General features: G+C 29.3%; 6 protein-coding genes across 6 annotated transcripts, besides 4 other annotated features; 2 read left to right on the top strand and 4 right to left on the bottom strand.

The window, feature by feature from the left end:
• Positions 1–104: 104 nt before the first annotated feature.
• Positions 105–1,026: a mobile genetic element.
• Positions 1,027–1,329: 303 nt separating this feature from the next.
• On the bottom strand, positions 1,330–2,885 carry TVAGG3_0283570 (ankyrin repeat protein family; the record flags this gene model as incomplete). The annotated part of the gene is made up of 1 exon (XM_001323690.1): positions 1,462–2,715. One exon carries the CDS (start codon positions 2,713–2,715, stop codon positions 1,462–1,464), a length of 1,254 nt encoding a protein of 417 aa, XP_001323725.1.
• Positions 2,886–3,998: 1,113 nt separating this feature from the next.
• TVAGG3_0283580 (Rab-GTPase-TBC domain family) lies at positions 3,999–5,764 on the bottom strand (the record flags this gene model as incomplete). The annotated part of the gene is made up of 1 exon (XM_051228924.1): positions 4,635–5,696. One exon carries the CDS (start codon positions 5,694–5,696, stop codon positions 4,635–4,637), a length of 1,062 nt encoding a protein of 353 aa, XP_051098654.1.
• A 613-nt stretch (positions 5,765–6,377) lies between these two features.
• Positions 6,378–9,176, bottom strand: TVAGG3_0283590 (spectrin binding; the record flags this gene model as incomplete). The annotated part of the gene is made up of 1 exon (XM_001323688.1): positions 6,378–9,176. The coding sequence occupies one exon, from the start codon at positions 9,174–9,176 to the stop codon at positions 6,378–6,380; it is 2,799 nt and encodes a 932-aa protein (XP_001323723.1).
• A 764-nt stretch (positions 9,177–9,940) lies between these two features.
• TVAGG3_0283600 (uncharacterized protein) lies at positions 9,941–12,997 on the top strand (the record flags this gene model as incomplete). The annotated part of the gene is made up of 1 exon (XM_001323687.1): positions 10,589–12,997. The coding sequence occupies one exon, from the start codon at positions 10,589–10,591 to the stop codon at positions 12,995–12,997; it is 2,409 nt and encodes an 802-aa protein (XP_001323722.1).
• Positions 12,998–13,693: 696 nt separating this feature from the next.
• On the top strand, positions 13,694–14,545 carry TVAGG3_0283610 (spectrin binding; the record flags this gene model as incomplete). Its single annotated transcript, XM_001323686.1, has 1 exon — positions 13,964–14,545. The coding sequence occupies one exon, from the start codon at positions 13,964–13,966 to the stop codon at positions 14,543–14,545; it is 582 nt and encodes a 193-aa protein (XP_001323721.1).
• Positions 14,546–15,270: 725 nt separating this feature from the next.
• Positions 15,271–15,298: a terminal%2Cinverted (terminal inverted repeat of Mariner transposon ID:TVAGG3_0283620).
• Positions 15,271–16,574: a mobile genetic element.
• Positions 15,351–16,478, bottom strand: TVAGG3_0283630 (Mariner transposase; the record flags this gene model as incomplete). Its single annotated transcript, XM_051228925.1, has 1 exon — positions 15,351–16,478. One exon carries the CDS (start codon positions 16,476–16,478, stop codon positions 15,351–15,353), a length of 1,128 nt encoding a protein of 375 aa, XP_051098655.1.
• Positions 16,547–16,574: a terminal%2Cinverted (terminal inverted repeat of Mariner transposon ID:TVAGG3_0283620).
• Positions 16,575–17,222: the final 648 nt, after the last annotated feature.

The raw sequence follows: 17,222 nt of genomic DNA on the forward strand, positions 1-17,222 counted from the left end.
AACTCTTTTTGAAGAAATCTAATCTACTTAAATACCAAAATAAACAAATCCAAATGTAGTTTTGCATAATTTTGCAAAGTAGAAATCTAAACGCAGCTCTTATTAAAGGTAACTAAACTCCTTTCGCCGATCCGATTTGCTCCATATTTAAAATATAGCTTGCATATGTAGAAGAAAAGCTAATTTTGAAGTACGCCCCAAATCCACCAACAGGATTTCGAGCTACTAAAAAGGTACTTTTAAATGTGATTTTTTTTATAAAAAATTAAATTTATTTTAAGATCAGACTAAAAACTAATTTTATGGAAAATCTATATCGACAAATTTATTACTTATTGGGTATATAGATTTTTTGATTATGGCGATTATGTCTGATATGCTTCCAATAAACCAAAACACATTTCATACTGATTTCTATAAAAGGTATCTTTATTATAGAAGTGTAAGCTATATCTGTTTGTTTTTTTATTATAACAAATTCAAAATTCTCTTATAAGGACTAGATGAAATCTGTATTATTAAATCATTAGCTAAATGAAGGTTCAAATAGAAAGTAAATATCAATTTATATGATACTGAAACCAAATAGTTCTTTTAATAAAAGATAACACGCTGAAAATTATTGAGTATTTGCAAATCTCAAAAATCTATTGGTGAATTTGGCTCAACTTTTAAAATTATAACATCCATATCAAATCATAAAAGCAGACAAAAATTAAAGCCAAACCTATCGGCCAATTTTTTTTGATATTTTGATTTTTGAGGTATACTTTTAAAAGTGGATTTAAAGCACTTATGAAAAAACATTAACTTCTGTCGTTATGATTATTGATTTAGACAATAAAGATTTTAATCTTTGATTATCAAAACACTAAAGTCATCTTTTTAACATTTGCTTGGTAGCATTAACTCAAGTCTAAAGTACTATTTTATGTGGCACTCTTAGAATTTTTGTATTCATTGTACACGCTGAAATAGTACCATTAAAGTTATGGCGGACTTTCAAAAAATAGTTTGGTCACCTTTCTCTTATTTCAAATATCATTTCTTGTGTTATACAAATATCTATTACTTCACTATAATGGATATAGAAGCTTTCTAGTAATAAGTGGATATAGTTTATCCATATTATTCTTCTTATCAAACATCAACAAAATTCAGAATTCTTTAGCAGAATTAAACGCAGTGACAATGGAAACATCCAGTCAGTAGTTAACTGAGAGAAGCAAATCAAATTACTTCAAGATGACAAGTCAAATCTTGAAATTCAAAAGGAGAAATTAGAAAAAGAAGTCGAAGAATTGAAGTTTTCATTAATTGTTTATGATGAAAAATTCATACTTTTGTGCCCTTATATTTATAAATTTATAATAAATATCTTTATTTTCTTTGATTCTATGAAGAATTAATAATATTCAAATTGATAATAGCTTGAAAACAAGAATATGATATCCATTTAGATTACTTAGCTCCAATAGATTTTAGATATTCTCTTACCTTATCTCTTGCATATGAGAGTGCAGTGTTTCCACCAATATTCTTTGCATCTTTATCTGCTCCAACTGAGATAAGATATTGAACAACTTCAAGATGATCATTAGATGATGCCTTAATGAGTGGAGTAAATTCACCATTATCCTTTGCTTCTTTATCTGCTCCAACTGAGATAAGATATTTAACAACTTCAAGATGACCATTAAATGATGCCCAAATGAGTGGAGTCCGTCCATATTTATCCTTTGCTTCTTTATCAGCTCCATTAGAGATAAGATATTGAACAACTTCAAGTTTACCATTTTCTGATGCAAGAATGAGTGGAGTCCGTCCATCATTATCCTTTGCTTCTTTATTAGCTCCAACTGAGATAAGATATTTAACAACATCAAGACGACCATAATATGATGCCCAAATGAGTGGAGTCCATCCATCTTTATCATTTGCTTCTTTATCAGCTCCAACTGAGATAAGATATTTAACAACTTCAAGATGACTTCTAGATGATGCAAAAAAGAGTGGAGTCCGTCCATCTTTATCATTTGCTTCTTTATCACAGCCACATTCAATAAGTGATTTGACAAGATTAAGATTTCCTTTTTCACTTGCAACATGAAGTACATTCTCTTTAGACCATATTGTCTTTTTCCAAAGTCCTTCTTCACAAGCCTTTGAAATCATTTCGCGATTGCCTTTAGAAGAAAGTTCTTCAAAGAATTGGTAAACACTATCAAAATCTTTTGTTTCCTTAAGTGATGATAATTTAGTTAAAAACTCTCTCGAAAAGTTGTGAGTTTTATTAATTGGAGTTACTGTTGTTTCTTTGGCCGCATTTTGTATTTGATTTTGTAATGTTTTTAATTCTGTTTGAAGGTTTTTGATTTCTTCTGTAGAATCACGCAACTCTTTGTCTTTTTGATTTATAAAGTCAATGATTCCATCAAATATATTGAATTTCATGTATTTTGTGACAGATTTAAGAATTGAAACAACTTCATCGAAATTTTGGATAGTAACATTTGCTTTTCTTGTACAGATATATAATTTGTTGGCATTGAGAGTCGATGAAGACTGTTTGAGAAGAGTAATGTACTGATCAGCTGTTAAATGTGAATTTTTCATGATTGTTTTGATATCTTCGATCTCAAATATATCGAAAAAGTTTTCATTCTTAATAAAATCGCTGATATGAGCAGCAATGTGTTCGAAATTCAGATTCATGGCCTGATTCGATTTTTACGATTTCGTAACTTTACAAAAAATCTGAAAAAAAATTAAAATCGAAAATTAGATTAAAAACAATCTCAGTGCTATATGTTTTATGAAAATACATAAATGAAATTTCAATTCAACATATAAAATTAGGGTTGTTAGATTCCTGACGATAGGTGTCTTGGAAGATTTGCCTGGTGTCATCACAGTGTCTTTAAATCAAAAATTTTATTTTGAAGTTAGTTTTATTGATTTTTCAATAAAAAACATTTCTAAAACAAGAAAATAAAACGATAAAATATTTATATTTTATATAAGGATCTTATATATTTAAAATAAATATCATTTTATTTTTTTCATTGGTGTCTGTCAAACCATAATACACTATTCAAAAATTCAATGTGTCTTGCGGTTTCAAAAGACACCTTCAAATTGAACGATAGCACAGACACTATTGAATTTTACCCATTGTATTTAGTTTTTACCCTTTTTATTTTTAAGAATTAATGACTGAAACAGCCGTTTTGCTATGACCTCAATCACTTTTATTTATTATTTTAAATATTATTTAATTTTATTATTTGAATAGGCCAACTTATATTTGAGAAGCTCAATTTGAGACCACTTAATACATTGAAATATCATAAATATTGAAATATTAAAAAGTGTATTTCAAAATATTGAAATTATAAAAATTTATAATACTGAAATTGAGACAAATTAATAAATTCAATGTGTTTTTTTTTGAAATAACTCTCAAATATTATTTTTTTGTTTATTTAATGATGAATAAATATGATTGCTTTAGTCAATCATAAAAACTAATTTAAGTTTAAAATAATGAAAGGATAATTTGATCATTTTTTAAAATACAATTATTTTTGATGATTTGCAAGAATCTTTGAAAAGAATATAATATATGTTCTATTTTTGTAAAATTTATCCAAATCATGTATTACATAAATTACGATTAAAACGATGAAAGAACCAAAAAGTGTGTTTTGTGTTGGATGCGGGATCCTGTTATTTCAGAAATTGACAAAAAATTTGGAAATTTAATTTCCGAAATCGAAATAATATTAATGTTTTTAATATTCTTATATCAAAAGGATTAAAGTTCATTAAGAGAAAAACAATTCTTCTTCTTCAATCTATTGGCGCATTTATTTCTACACGCCAATAAGGAAGGGAAAATTATAAGACACCATGGTGTCTTCAAAACGCTAATTTTTGATATTTTTAACAACCCTATATAAAATATTTTCTAAAAAAAATTTAAAATAAATTGTTTACTTTAATCAAGTGAAACTGCTTGGTCAAAAGTATTATCCTTATCGTTAGTCATTTCCCACAAAGTCTTTCTTGAATTCAAAACTTTTTCAGAAGGAAGCATCTTGATGCCAGCAGTGAACTCTCTTGCCAATACATCAGCTTCAATAGCTGTATATCTGATGAATGTTGGTAATGCTTGTGCAGAAATGACTGATTTACCTCTTAATGAGCCAAACCACTTAACTCCAGTCTTTTGGAATACGTGGACGGCGAATTTAGCATGAGGTAATGGATATATAACGATATGGGCGTGATTGAACTGAGATGTGATCATGGAAATATCATATTCCACTAAATCTTCACTCCAAAGGACATGGATTGCATCATTACCGATATGTATCTTCTTGTAAATGTTTTTACCGTTGGAAAGAGCTGGAAAAAACTATCTCCAATTCTAAAATGCAGTATGGAGAAACATAATTGGAGAAGCTTATATTTTGGAATTTGGAGATCCCAGTGGTTATTTCTCCAAACAAAACCCTTAACTATATTTAAAGATACACGAAAACATTACTAATTTTATTATAATAAAACTATTTATAACAATTATTTAAAAAAATGATTCTAATTTAAACAAAATTCTAAAAGAATCAAAATTATCTCATAAAGAAATATAACAGAGCAAGTGCGGCGGCACCAGCAGTAAGATACAAAGTCTTGTTGTTGAAAATTGTTTCTGATTTAGGATGCATCAGCGAATACGTTGTATTTAGTGCTTGAACAACATTCCAGTCTCTGTAAGTTTGTATTTTTTCGATCAAAATTTCATTTGGTTTCGGTAATGGAATCTGAAGAACGTGTGCAATGCATAGATTGGTAACAAAGTCATCAAAGTTGCCTCTGTTGACTGTAATTGCATCCCAAATCAAGAAAAGACTTCTCGCATTATACTCATCAGCAAATAAAAGTAATTGCCATCGTAAAGCGTAATGAATTGAGCCATGACCGCATCTTTCAAGAATACTAGCGAGTTCTGGATATTTTGCAGCAACTAATTTATCTAAATGATCAAAATATTCTGTTGTATTTGCTAAATCATCAATAAATCGATGAATGTTAGCCATTCTCATAAATACAGGTGCTAGGTAATATGTCATTGCTTCAGCAAATGTCGGTGGCAAACAATTCTGTGAAGTAAAATCAAGTGCTAATAAATAACATGTTAGAATGTAACGATCGAATCCTTGAGTGTAGGATAAATCATGGAATTTAACTGTGAGTAAGGCTAGTATACGAATAGCATGCTGATGGGCATATTTTGTACTATATACAGAAATTTTGAGTTGGTCAGCCATTTTATTAAACATTCCAATACTTCTATCAACATCAGCTTTAATAACGTATGCTGCTTTAGTACTTTCTAAACAAGAGAGAGGATCATCAATTTTGCCGTTGAATTCCTCGTTTATCATGTTAGTATAATCTTGAAATTTTCGAAATAGCTTGTCTGCACGCGTATTTTCATCATCAATTATTCCAAATGCAATCAACCAACTAATAAATCGTAAAGTATTGTCTTTGTTTATGTTTTTTTCGTCTAAAAAAGCTATTGCATCACTGTACTCTGGAATTCTACCGCGAATCTTTTCAAGGGCGCCGAATACTTGATCATAATCAACTTGATCTTTTATCATCTTCTCAGGTTCAGGATTTGACATAATTAAAAATCCAAACCAAAAAAGTTTATAAAATTTTTATTTAAAACATTGTTTATAGAGGATCTTATATGGATGATCCGATTTTTGATCGATTTTTTTTATTGAGGACACTTCTTCATAATTTAAACAGTATTTTTATATTTGGTATCTGTTAAAATGCTAAATGCTCATGTGTTTTCAACAATTATAGCAGATTTATTTGAATTTAAAACAAAGAGGAAAGAATATTGATCAAGAATTTGTTCACTTTTAATAGCATCAAATTCTTCTTTAATTTATTCAAATTATTAAGTAGATCATGACAAATTCCTGCCGGTTTGTGATATGAATCAAGAAACAATCATTAATTTTAATTTTTATATGACACATATGTTATAATTTTAATTTACTTATTGCAAATGGTGCACCTTTATCAATAAATATGATACATATTGACAGTCATCCTTATCATTTTGCATGAATACATTTAAGTGATGATGAATAGGCACCTCAATCTATAATAAATATTATCTATTGCTAATCAAAAAAAATATTATTTTCCTTCAGATTATGGATTCAGATGAATGAATTTATATAAAATTTTTATTAGAATCAAGATTTTTAAGAAATACACCGTATTCTTTAATCTGCACCTGGTCAAATAAGAAGATTAATAATCTTTTCGTTATTTTCATTACCGTTTCAATCATTTTGACCACATTCAAGGGGTGTTAATCCGAAATCGTTTTTAGCATTTAGATCGGCACCAATGGAAATTAAATAATCAACAACATAAATATGTCCATTTTTGACTGCAAAATGAAGTGGAGTATAATTATTCGGCCCTTTTTCATTTTTATTGCATCCGCATTGAATAAGAAATTTAAGAACTTCAAGACGGCCATTATATGATGCAACAAATAATGGAGAAAATCCACCAATAGATTTATCATTTAGATTTGCTCCAACTGAAATAAGATATTGAACCACTTCAAGATGACCAAAATACGATGCTGAAATAAGTGGAGATTTTCCATCATTATTTTTATCATTTGGATTTGCTCCAACTGAAATAAGATATTTAACAACTTCAAGATGGCCTTTTTGTGAAGAAGTAATGATTGGGGAATCTCCATCTTTACATTTTTGATTTGGATTTACTCCAACTGAAATGAGATATTTAACAATTTCCAAATGATCGTTTTGCGATGCAATAAATAATGGAGAAAATCCATTAATACTTTTTTCATTTGGATCTACTCCAACTGAAATGAGATATTCAACTACATCAAGATGACCTTCTTGTGATGCAATAAATAATGAGAGAGCTCCTTTTTCATTTGGATTTACTCCAATTGAAATGAAATATTTAACGACATCAAGATGACCATTTTTTGATGCGAAAATTATTGGAGAAATTCCATCATTAGTTTTATCATTTGGATTTGCTCCAACTGAAATAAGATATTTAACAACTTCAAGATGGCCTTTTTGTGATGAAATGGTGATTGGAGAATTTCCGTCTTCATTTTTTTGATTTGGATTTGCCCCAACTGAAATGAGATATTGAACTAATTCAAGATAACCATTTTGTGATGAAATAAATAATGGAGAAGCTCCTTTGATATTTTTTTCGTTTGGATTTGCTCCAACTGAAATAAGATATTGAACTAATTCAAGATAACCTTTCTGTGCTGCAATAAATAATGGAGAAAATCCACCAATACCTTTTTCATTTGGATTTGCTCCAACTGAAATAAGATATTGAATTACGTCAAGATGACCAAAATATGATGCTGCAATAAGTGGAGATTTTCCATCATTATTTTTATCATTTGGCTTTGCTCCAACTGAAATGAGATATTTAACGACATCAAGATGGCCGTTTTGTGAAGAAGTAATGATTGAAGAAATTCCATAATTATCTTTATCATTTGGATTTGCTCCAACTGAAATTAGATACTTAACAACTTCAAGATGGCCGTTTTGTGGAGAAGTAATGATTGGAGAAATTCCATAATTAACTTTATCATTTGGATTTGCTCCAACTGAAATAAGATACTTAACGACTTCAAGATGGCCAAAAACTAACGCTGTAATAATTGGAGAAATTCCATCACCAAATTTATCATTTGGATCTACTCCACATGAAATGAGATTTTTAACGATCTCAAGATCACCTATATGTATTGCCATAATTAGTGAAATAAATTTATCAGTATCTCCAGTATCTTCCTCTTCATCATCGTCATCTTCATTTTCTGTATCTTCCTCAACATCCATATCATCCTCTTCATCATTTTCTGCATCATCTTCGTCATTATTATTATCATCATCTTCATCATCATCCTTTTCGTCATCATCTTCATCATTATTATCGTTATCTTCATCATTATTATCGTTATCTTCATCATTATTATCATTATCTTCATCATTATTATCATTATCTTCATCATTATTATCATTTTTATCATCATCTTCATCATTATTTTCATTGGCATTATTATCACCATAAATATCTTTATCATTTGCTCCAACTGAAATAAGATACTTAACTAATTCAAGATGACCTTTTTGTGATGCAACAAATATTGGAGATTTTCCATCATTAGTTTTATCATTTAAATTTGCTCCAACTGAAATAAGATATTTAACTAATTCAAGATGACCTTCTTGTGATGCACAAATTATTGCATTAAATCCATAAGTTTCGCTTTGCCAGTTTTTATCAAATCCAAATTCAATTAAATATTTGACAATGTCAAGATGTCCACCTAATGATGCTAGAAGTAAACAATTATTTCCAAATTTATCAACAACATCTCTGTTACATCCTCCTTCAAGAAGAGATTTTGTTAATTGAAGATCACCATTAACACATGCCATTAAAAGTGGTGTATTTTCATCTTGATTTCTCTTTTCACTTATTCCTGCTGAACATGCAATTGAGATTTTAGATTCATCACCTTCTTCTGAAAGTTCTTGAATGAATTGGTAAACTGTATCAAAATCATCTTTTTGCAGTAAATCGGAAAATATTTTGAGTTTGTTATTAAGTGTTGATATATCATTTTTATATTTTTTGATACCCTTTTTAAGCTCTATAACTTTTGGTTCAAGATTTTGAATCTTTGTTTCTAATTCTTTAATTTCATTTGGATTTGTAGTGTGTGTGTTATTACATTCCTCAATAAATTCTATTAGTGGGTCAATAGAGTATAATTTAAGTATCATTTTGTAGCTTTGAAGAACATTAATCACATCTTCGAAAGAATTAACAAAAGTATTGCACTTCCTAATCAAATGATATAGTTTGGTTTTGCCGAATTTTAATATACCTTGCGTTGTAAGTAATAAGTAGTCCTTAGATTTAACTTTTGCTTGAGATAAAACTTCCGAAATAATATCTTCTTCAAATAAATCGAAAAATGTATCTTGATCCAGGTATGTTTCGATGTTATTAACAATATAATCGATGTCAAGATCACTAATTCCACTCATTTATCTCAGTTTAATAGATATATTTGTTGATGAGTTTTCAAAACTGTACGTTATTTGTTTCATAATTTTGTCTACAGTGATCTTTTTTAAATTCTGATATTATAGATGGATCAATAATGATATGAATGTGCTATCATATCGTTTATTTTTTAAAAATTCAATTATTTTATGATGAAAAACTAATTTTAATTTAAAATTTATTTTTCAAAGGTGAGTCGCACACACAATTTGGGGTCGAATCCAAAAATTCTGCAAATAATCGTACATGGGTCGTATACTGTAAATCAATGTATACTGTTTCTGCTGAGGAAAAACCAAGTATAATAATAAAGGAAATTCAGTTGAGTATTGGTCAATTATATGGATAGTTTAAATAACATCCAATATGCGATCTGAAACATTTAGACAAAACATTTAGCAAATAGTAAAGTATGAACTGACTAGATGCCTGATAGCTAATGTTTTGTATTGAATTTGCAAAATCAAAAATCGAGAAATATGAGGAAATATTGATAGAATATCATTTTATTAATACATGCTTGGGATATATGCATTTCACTCAAGTATTGAAATATACCAAGCTTGAAAGCCTAGAGTGAGAAAAAAATTAGAAAATTTTGATTTTCAAAAGAAAAATCAATTTTGAGCTCTCAAATCAGATGGCCATTGTATGTTATTTAATATTATTAGTCAAATAAGTCATATTTAAGAAAGTCAAAAGACCCTAAGAAAAAAAAATTCTATAATTGATTGATACCCCCCCTCTTAAATTCATCATGAGATCCATAACCGGGGGTATTTGGACCGAGATATGCCAAGGGTATCGGAATAATAACGAAGAATCCCTTAACAAAATCAATGCTATGATATCTGATGAGAATTTCATGAGTATCTCGATAAATTTATTATTTGATGAACTAGAATTGGATCCTATATATATTCTATTGCAAGCAATTCAAAAGTATGTCGAGAGTAAATGGAAATTTGAAGATAAGAAATGTCAAGAATTTCTTAGCAAATTTTGCAAATTTATTAATAAGAACTTGCTAATAGATACGCATATACTATCGCTCTGCAATGAGATATTATCCTTCATTGCCATCAATAATTGGCCTTCTCCATACGGAGATTTTCTAGAATTTGTATTATCTTATGATCTGGACGAACAAAGTCTTCCAAAAATATCAGACTCGCTTTCAATACTTAAGGATGTGGCAGTTTCAATAGATAAATCTATTCATGACGAAAAAACAAGAAATTCAAGAAATATTAACCAAATTAAAGCATTATCAACTCATAGAGATAAGATAGAAGATACCATTAGGTTTATATATTCAACAATTACTCCTGAAGCCAAAAATTCACAAATTTATATTAATTTATTTGAATTTTTAGTTGAAATCAACAGAATCATGTTCTTTGACTGTAACATAGGCACAATGAATGAAATATTCGTCAATGGATGCGCAGAACAAATTTTTCCTGTTTTATCAAAATCAATTTTGGCTTTAAATAGTTTTTACTACAAAACCGACCAAATACTACTTGACCTAAGTGATGTGATGCAAGTTTATTCAGAAAACAACGTTTCTATCGAGAACATTTTAGAAATTCCTGAATTTTATACGGTTTTCTCGGATTATGTACCTCAATTGTTTGATTTCTTCAAAGTAAAAAACGAAATAACTCCTTATATAATAGATAAAATGACAAATTTAGTAATAATTTTATCCCAAAAAATATTAAATGGAGAATCTTTACAAGATCAATATCTGAAGTTCCTCTCATTCTTTAATAGACAATATCTTGTTGCTATCTGCTATATTACCTCACAAAACAGTTTTTATGCGATTTTACACGATACAATTCCTTCTGTACTTGAAAGTATCGTAAACACAATTCCACTTCAATTTTCAATAGAAAATGATACAATTTCTTTTGATCGCGAAGTCAAAAATTCATCTTATAAAATTTACAAGACAATTCTTTGTTCTATCAGTAGACTAGCACCTAATTTGGTCATGGAACAAATTAGAAAGGCTTTTAGCAATTTTATGAATGAACAAAACGCATTTGAAAATTTTATAAGATATGTTTCAATTTTTACTACTGTAACCATGTTTGCGTTAAAGGGATTACCACATGGATCAAGACAGGAGATCGTAAAAGAGACAAATAATTGGTTTTTCACTCAATTAGAAAATCCTTCAAATTCAGATGAAAATATAATGTTTTTACAGAAGATTATATTGTATTATTACTCAGAACAAAGGGATCTCTATCACGAAGAAGAAAATCAAGAGTTTTTGACTCAAATTTATTTCTTATTTTATCAACACTTAGTCGTAGAAGACTTTGTACACCAGATGTTTACTGCTGAATGCCTAAGGCTCTTTTTAGACTATGACTACAAAGCTCCAGAAAAAGATAATTTAACAATTCAACCTTATTTAAGGGATTCAAAGGACAACCAACGTTTACTTGATAACATTGGACCTGCCTTTCAAAATGTATTCGGTAATATCTTGCCTCCCGTCATTATTCCCTTTATGAAATTTAATTTTGTTGTTTTTCAAATGACAACCGTCATTTCCCTCTCTAATCCAGAGCTTCTAGAGGTAGTTCGAGACTTTGAGGACTCAATGTGCAACATTTTGTTCCAGTTTGTCGGTCAAAGTATCATTGAAATTAATCCTGAAGAAATTTTATCGATGGAAACGATGATAATCGGTTGCAAATTATGTCATTACTTCCCATTATTACCATACAAGCATGATAATATATTTAATGATGTAATGAACCAGTTATTTGTCAATTTCCAAAATATTACAAAATTGTTTCATGATTTTTGTATGAAAAACAATGTTTCTAGGGATTCCCTTGAGTCAGATGAAGCGAATACAATGAGGAAATGGATGGATTCCTTACTTGAAGGGTACATTGAAACAATCAAAGCTTTTGACAAGCCGGAGTTCAAATATATCGTTGAATTAATTCATTTCTTCATGACTTTCCCGCCTTATCTACTAGTTCCAGGCATTTTTAAGCTTCTTAAAGAAAGTTTGATAATATTCAAAGAGGAAATCGTGAAAAATGAACCACCAACCTTTTATTTAGATACATTTCTGGCTGAAAATGTTCCCCATAACTGCATTTCTCTTTCAATTGAAATGATTTTCACTTATATCGAAACTTTTTCTGAAAATCTCATGAAATTGAACGACCACATGGCCAGAATTATTCAAAGAGTATTATTCTATTGCGATTATGGCGATGTAGAGATCTCTTTGACCGCTCATAAAATTTTATGTTCAATTATTACAAAAATTGAAAAATCAAGTTCTGAAATCCATCAATTTTATTATAACCAGCCATTTCCTGATGAATCCCTCCAGTATACAGTTAACCAATACGTTTTTATGGAGATAATCAGGTTAATTTCTTGTGGAGTCTTCAAATTTGCATTTCCTTATTACAAAGAGATTCTTCATCTTAGGTACTTCATACAAGGTGTTAAAACTTACCTAGATGAGATTGCTGACTTTGTAGCAGCCAAATTAGAAGTTTCACAAGAAAAAATGAAAGAATGCATTGCTCCTTTCATTCTTAGCACAGCAAAAATTGATGAAGAGAAGTTTTCAAGATATTTAACGGCATTTTTTAATAAAATAACTGAAATCACTTACTTTGATCCAGAATTACATTTGTGTGACAATATGAAACAAATTAATCTCGAGAAACTTATTTCAGATGCTTCAAAAGTTAAAGATGAAGCAATTCCATTGTTTGAACCAGTAGAAACTGAGCTCTTAGATGTTTAATATCCTTACTTGTTTGTTTATATTCTAATAAATGTTTTTTTAATTTATTTATTTATTTTTTTATGTTTGAATTTGTAAATGAGTTCCTGATGAAATTATCTTACACATGTATGACCTTCAATTCTGATTTTTATGTTTATTTTTCAATTACGTTTCACGTGAAGTTAAAGTTAGATGGGCGTAAATGTTATCTTTCTCTTAATAATTTTTAGATTTGTTATATTATTAGAATTACGTCCATCTGACTTCAATTAATTAGCTGTTTCACGCCTGATGTCAGAAATTCGAATTAAAGTCAGATGGGCGTAAGTGCACCAATTTCTAATATTCTTATTTTTTAACATCCAAGCTTTACATCCCATTTTTTTAAAGGTAAATAGCTAATATTTTTGGTCGTGAAAGAGTTATTAGAAATCATTATATAGTAACATTAGGCTAAATATATTCGAATGAGATTATGCTAGCCTTAAGAGGGACTTCCGACCAGACAACTTTGTTAAATTTTTGATATGTTGAGCGTTTTCCTCGTTGAATGTTGAGTTTTCCTGATTTTGAGTTAATCACAAAGCACATCTATACTATCCTCTATCTTCTGATATGATTATTTTTGAAAAATCTCATAAACTTCTAATAAAATCAATCAATCACGAAATTCTCACAGTTGTCCAAAAAGTGACACTAAAATACAATGTCGAGTTCAGAGTCACCAAAGACCGAAATCAAACAAGATTTTAGTGATATAACACCTAATGATGTATTCAAATATCCAAACGAAGCTTCAAAAATTATATGGCAAGTCAATTCAAGTAATATCTTACAATCGTCATCAAAAATCATCGATCTAATTAATTCAAACAAAATAACTGTCGAAATGGCGTTCTACTTGATTAGTTTTATTTCAAAATTACGTGCAAAAGATATTAAATTATTTGCAGAACTTTACCAAAAGATGTCAAGCACATTTTCATGACCCCCAGACCAAAAAATTATAAATTGACTTCATTTTTATATTACAAAGGTATCAAATTTGAAGATTCCGAGCCATATTATTCAGAAGAAAGAATTCAAAATTTATATGAAACAGATTCTCCTTTGTACTACATTGCATGGGACAAAATCGATGAACTTAAAAGTAAATTCCCAAAGCTTAAGGTCAATAAGAAAATAGATTTTGAAATAACTCCATTGGATTGCGCAATTAAATATGGATCAGAATTATGTTTCAATTACTTGAAGAATCAAGGAGGTGAATATACTGAAAAGTCTGCAGAATATGCTATTAAAGGCGGAAATATAAACATCTTTGAACAAATGATAGAAAATGGACAGTCATTTGATGGCATGATCAACACTGCATTGATATATCATCATTATAAAATTGCAGAGTATCTTCATACAAATTTTGGACAAATTCCAAATTCACCAGCAAAATTCATGTATTACGGAAGTTATGATGTTGTTTCGTATTTGCCTTCTAATGGAGCAGATATTAACGATATACATACTTTTAATATTTATCATTATTTTAGAAAATTCTCTTTCATTTAATGTCTCTCATTGTTTTATGAAATTCTCTTTCATATCATATTCATCATTGTTTTATTACATTTTCTTTATTTATACATCTATCATTACTTTACAAATTTCTCTTTCTTTTCATATCTATCATTGCTTTATTACATTTTCTTTCTTTTTACATCAATCATTGTTTTATAGAATTTTCATTATTTTTACATTTTTCATTGCTTTATGAATCAATTCTTAGTATTGCAGCTAGCCTAAATTCAATTGAAATTGTTCAATATTCAGTTAAAAATGGTGCGGATATCAACGTTGTTTTTCTTCTCTTTCTTTTCATATCCTTAATTGTTTTATGAAAGCAATGGATGCCCCCTCAGTAGAGCAATCGAAAATAAATCAATTGAAATTGTTCAATACTTAGTTGAACATGGAGCTGATGTTAGCATTAAATTTCTTCTCTTTCTTTTCATATCTGTCATTGATTTATGAAGTTCTCTTTCTTTTCATATCCATCATTGTTATACAGATTTCACTTTCTTTTTATATTTAATATTGCTTTATCATATTTTCTTTCTTTTCAGATATATCGTTTACTTGTGGAATTCTCTTTCTTTTCATATCTCCCATCGTTTTATGAATTTCTCTTTCTTTTCATGTTTAACATTGCTTTACCATATTCTCTTTCTTTTTACATCTATCATCGCTTTACTAATTTCTATTAAATTATCCATCTATCAATTTTTATGATATTATAGGGTGTCCAAAGGTGTGTTTAGCACAAACCTGAATACTGCGAATAGAAATAAACAAGTTACATATATATAAAGTTTATTTAAATATAATCACCATTGGATTCAATCACGCGTTCGCAGCGATCGATCCAGGCTTGAAAGACACGCTTTAAATCATCACGAGAAAATTGCTCAAATTGCTCTCTTACAAAATTTTCAAGATCATCTGGACTCGCGAATTCGCGTCCTTCAGCTCTCTTTTTTAGCGTGCCGAATAAATAAAAGTCAGAGGGTGCAATATCAGGTGAATAAATTGGGTTTGGAACAACTTTGACATTGTTTTCCACCAAGTAATTCATTACCTTATGACTTTTGTGAACTCTTGAATTATCAAAATGAATTGCAAACTTTTGTTTTTGTTGTTTGGATTTCTCAAACTCATCAGAATTGATAATTTGAGTAAGAACATTGTCAATTAGATACTGAGCATTCATCGTATTAGGTTTTTGAAGAATATCAATTGCGATGATGCCATTCACGCCCCAAAAAACCGACAACATCATCATTGGTGTGTCAATTTTTTTCTTCGGGAATGTTTGCGGATTTTCATCCTTCGGGATCCACATGATTTTGGCTTCTGTTGCATATTGAAACCAAGACTCGTCCCCTGTTACTAAAAAGCGAAACTTCTTGGATTGATACGCACCCAATATAGAGAGGAGCTCTTTCGAAGATTGGACTCTAGATTTTTTTTGAACTGAATTAAGGTTGTGCGGAACCCAACGTGTATACGCTAGTTTGTAGTTCAAATAATTGTGCATATAATAACTGACTGTTGTACGTGGTATCTTTGTCATCTCCTCTATCCTTCTGAGTGATGCTCTTGGGTCTTCATCTAGCGCTTGAAGAATTGCTTTGATTTTTCTTTGATCCGGCGATTTTTTGTCAATTTTTATGATGGGCGCCTTTTTGTTCATGAAGTGATACATCCTAACATGATACGTTACAGTGGAATAGCTAGAAGCATCCATACCGAAGCATTTTACCAATGTCTCGTAGATTTTTTTACAGTCTTTGCATTTTTTTGCAAGAGCGAGGATGTTTTCATTATGATTCATTAAAAAAATGAAAAAAATCCCGCCAAAATTTCCCGCGAAACCGCCTCTTGTCTCAAAATTCATTTTATATACCGGCATGGCGCCAAAATACAACATACTCATCATATACATATATTCATATTTTTTATTATATATTTATAATCAGCATATATCTCCTTTAATAGTCTCATATAGAGCGCTGTGCTAAACGCACCTTTGGACACCCTATATTTAGATATTAGTACAACCCCTCTTATTTATGCAATCGAAATGGATTCATTCGAAATTGTTCAATACTTAGTTGAGCATGGAGCTAAAATCAATGATGTTGCTCTTCTCTTTCTATGCATATTCTTCATTACTTAGTGGTATTTTATTTCTTTTCATATTTATCATTATCTTATAATTTTCTCTTTCTTTTCATATTTATCATTGCTTTATTACATTTTCTTTCTTTTCATATCTCTCATTGCATTATGATGCTCTTTTTCTTTTAATATATCTCATTGTTTTATTGGGAAATTATTTATATAGTAATGAGTGCCCTCTTGGTGCTGCAATCAAATCGGGTTCACTCGAAATTGTACGTTACTTAGTTGAACATGGAGCTGATGTCAACTTTGAAATCCTTCTATTTCTTTTCATATCTAGCATTGATTTATTCAATTCTCTTTAATTTCATATTTATCATTATTTTATCATATCTTCTATATTTATATATCTATCATTTTTTTATTCAATTTTTTAGATATTAATAAAAGCCCTCTCATCATTGCAATTAACCGAAATTCAATCGAAATTGTGCATTACTTAGTTGAACATGGTGCAGATCTTAACGCTAAGGTCCTTCTCTTTCTTTTCATATTCATCAATGGT

The sequence above is a fragment of the Trichomonas vaginalis genome, chromosome V (genome assembly GCF_026262505.1).
Source record: "Trichomonas vaginalis G3 chromosome V, whole genome shotgun sequence".
NCBI classification, from domain to species: domain Eukaryota; phylum Parabasalia; order Trichomonadida; family Trichomonadidae; genus Trichomonas; species Trichomonas vaginalis.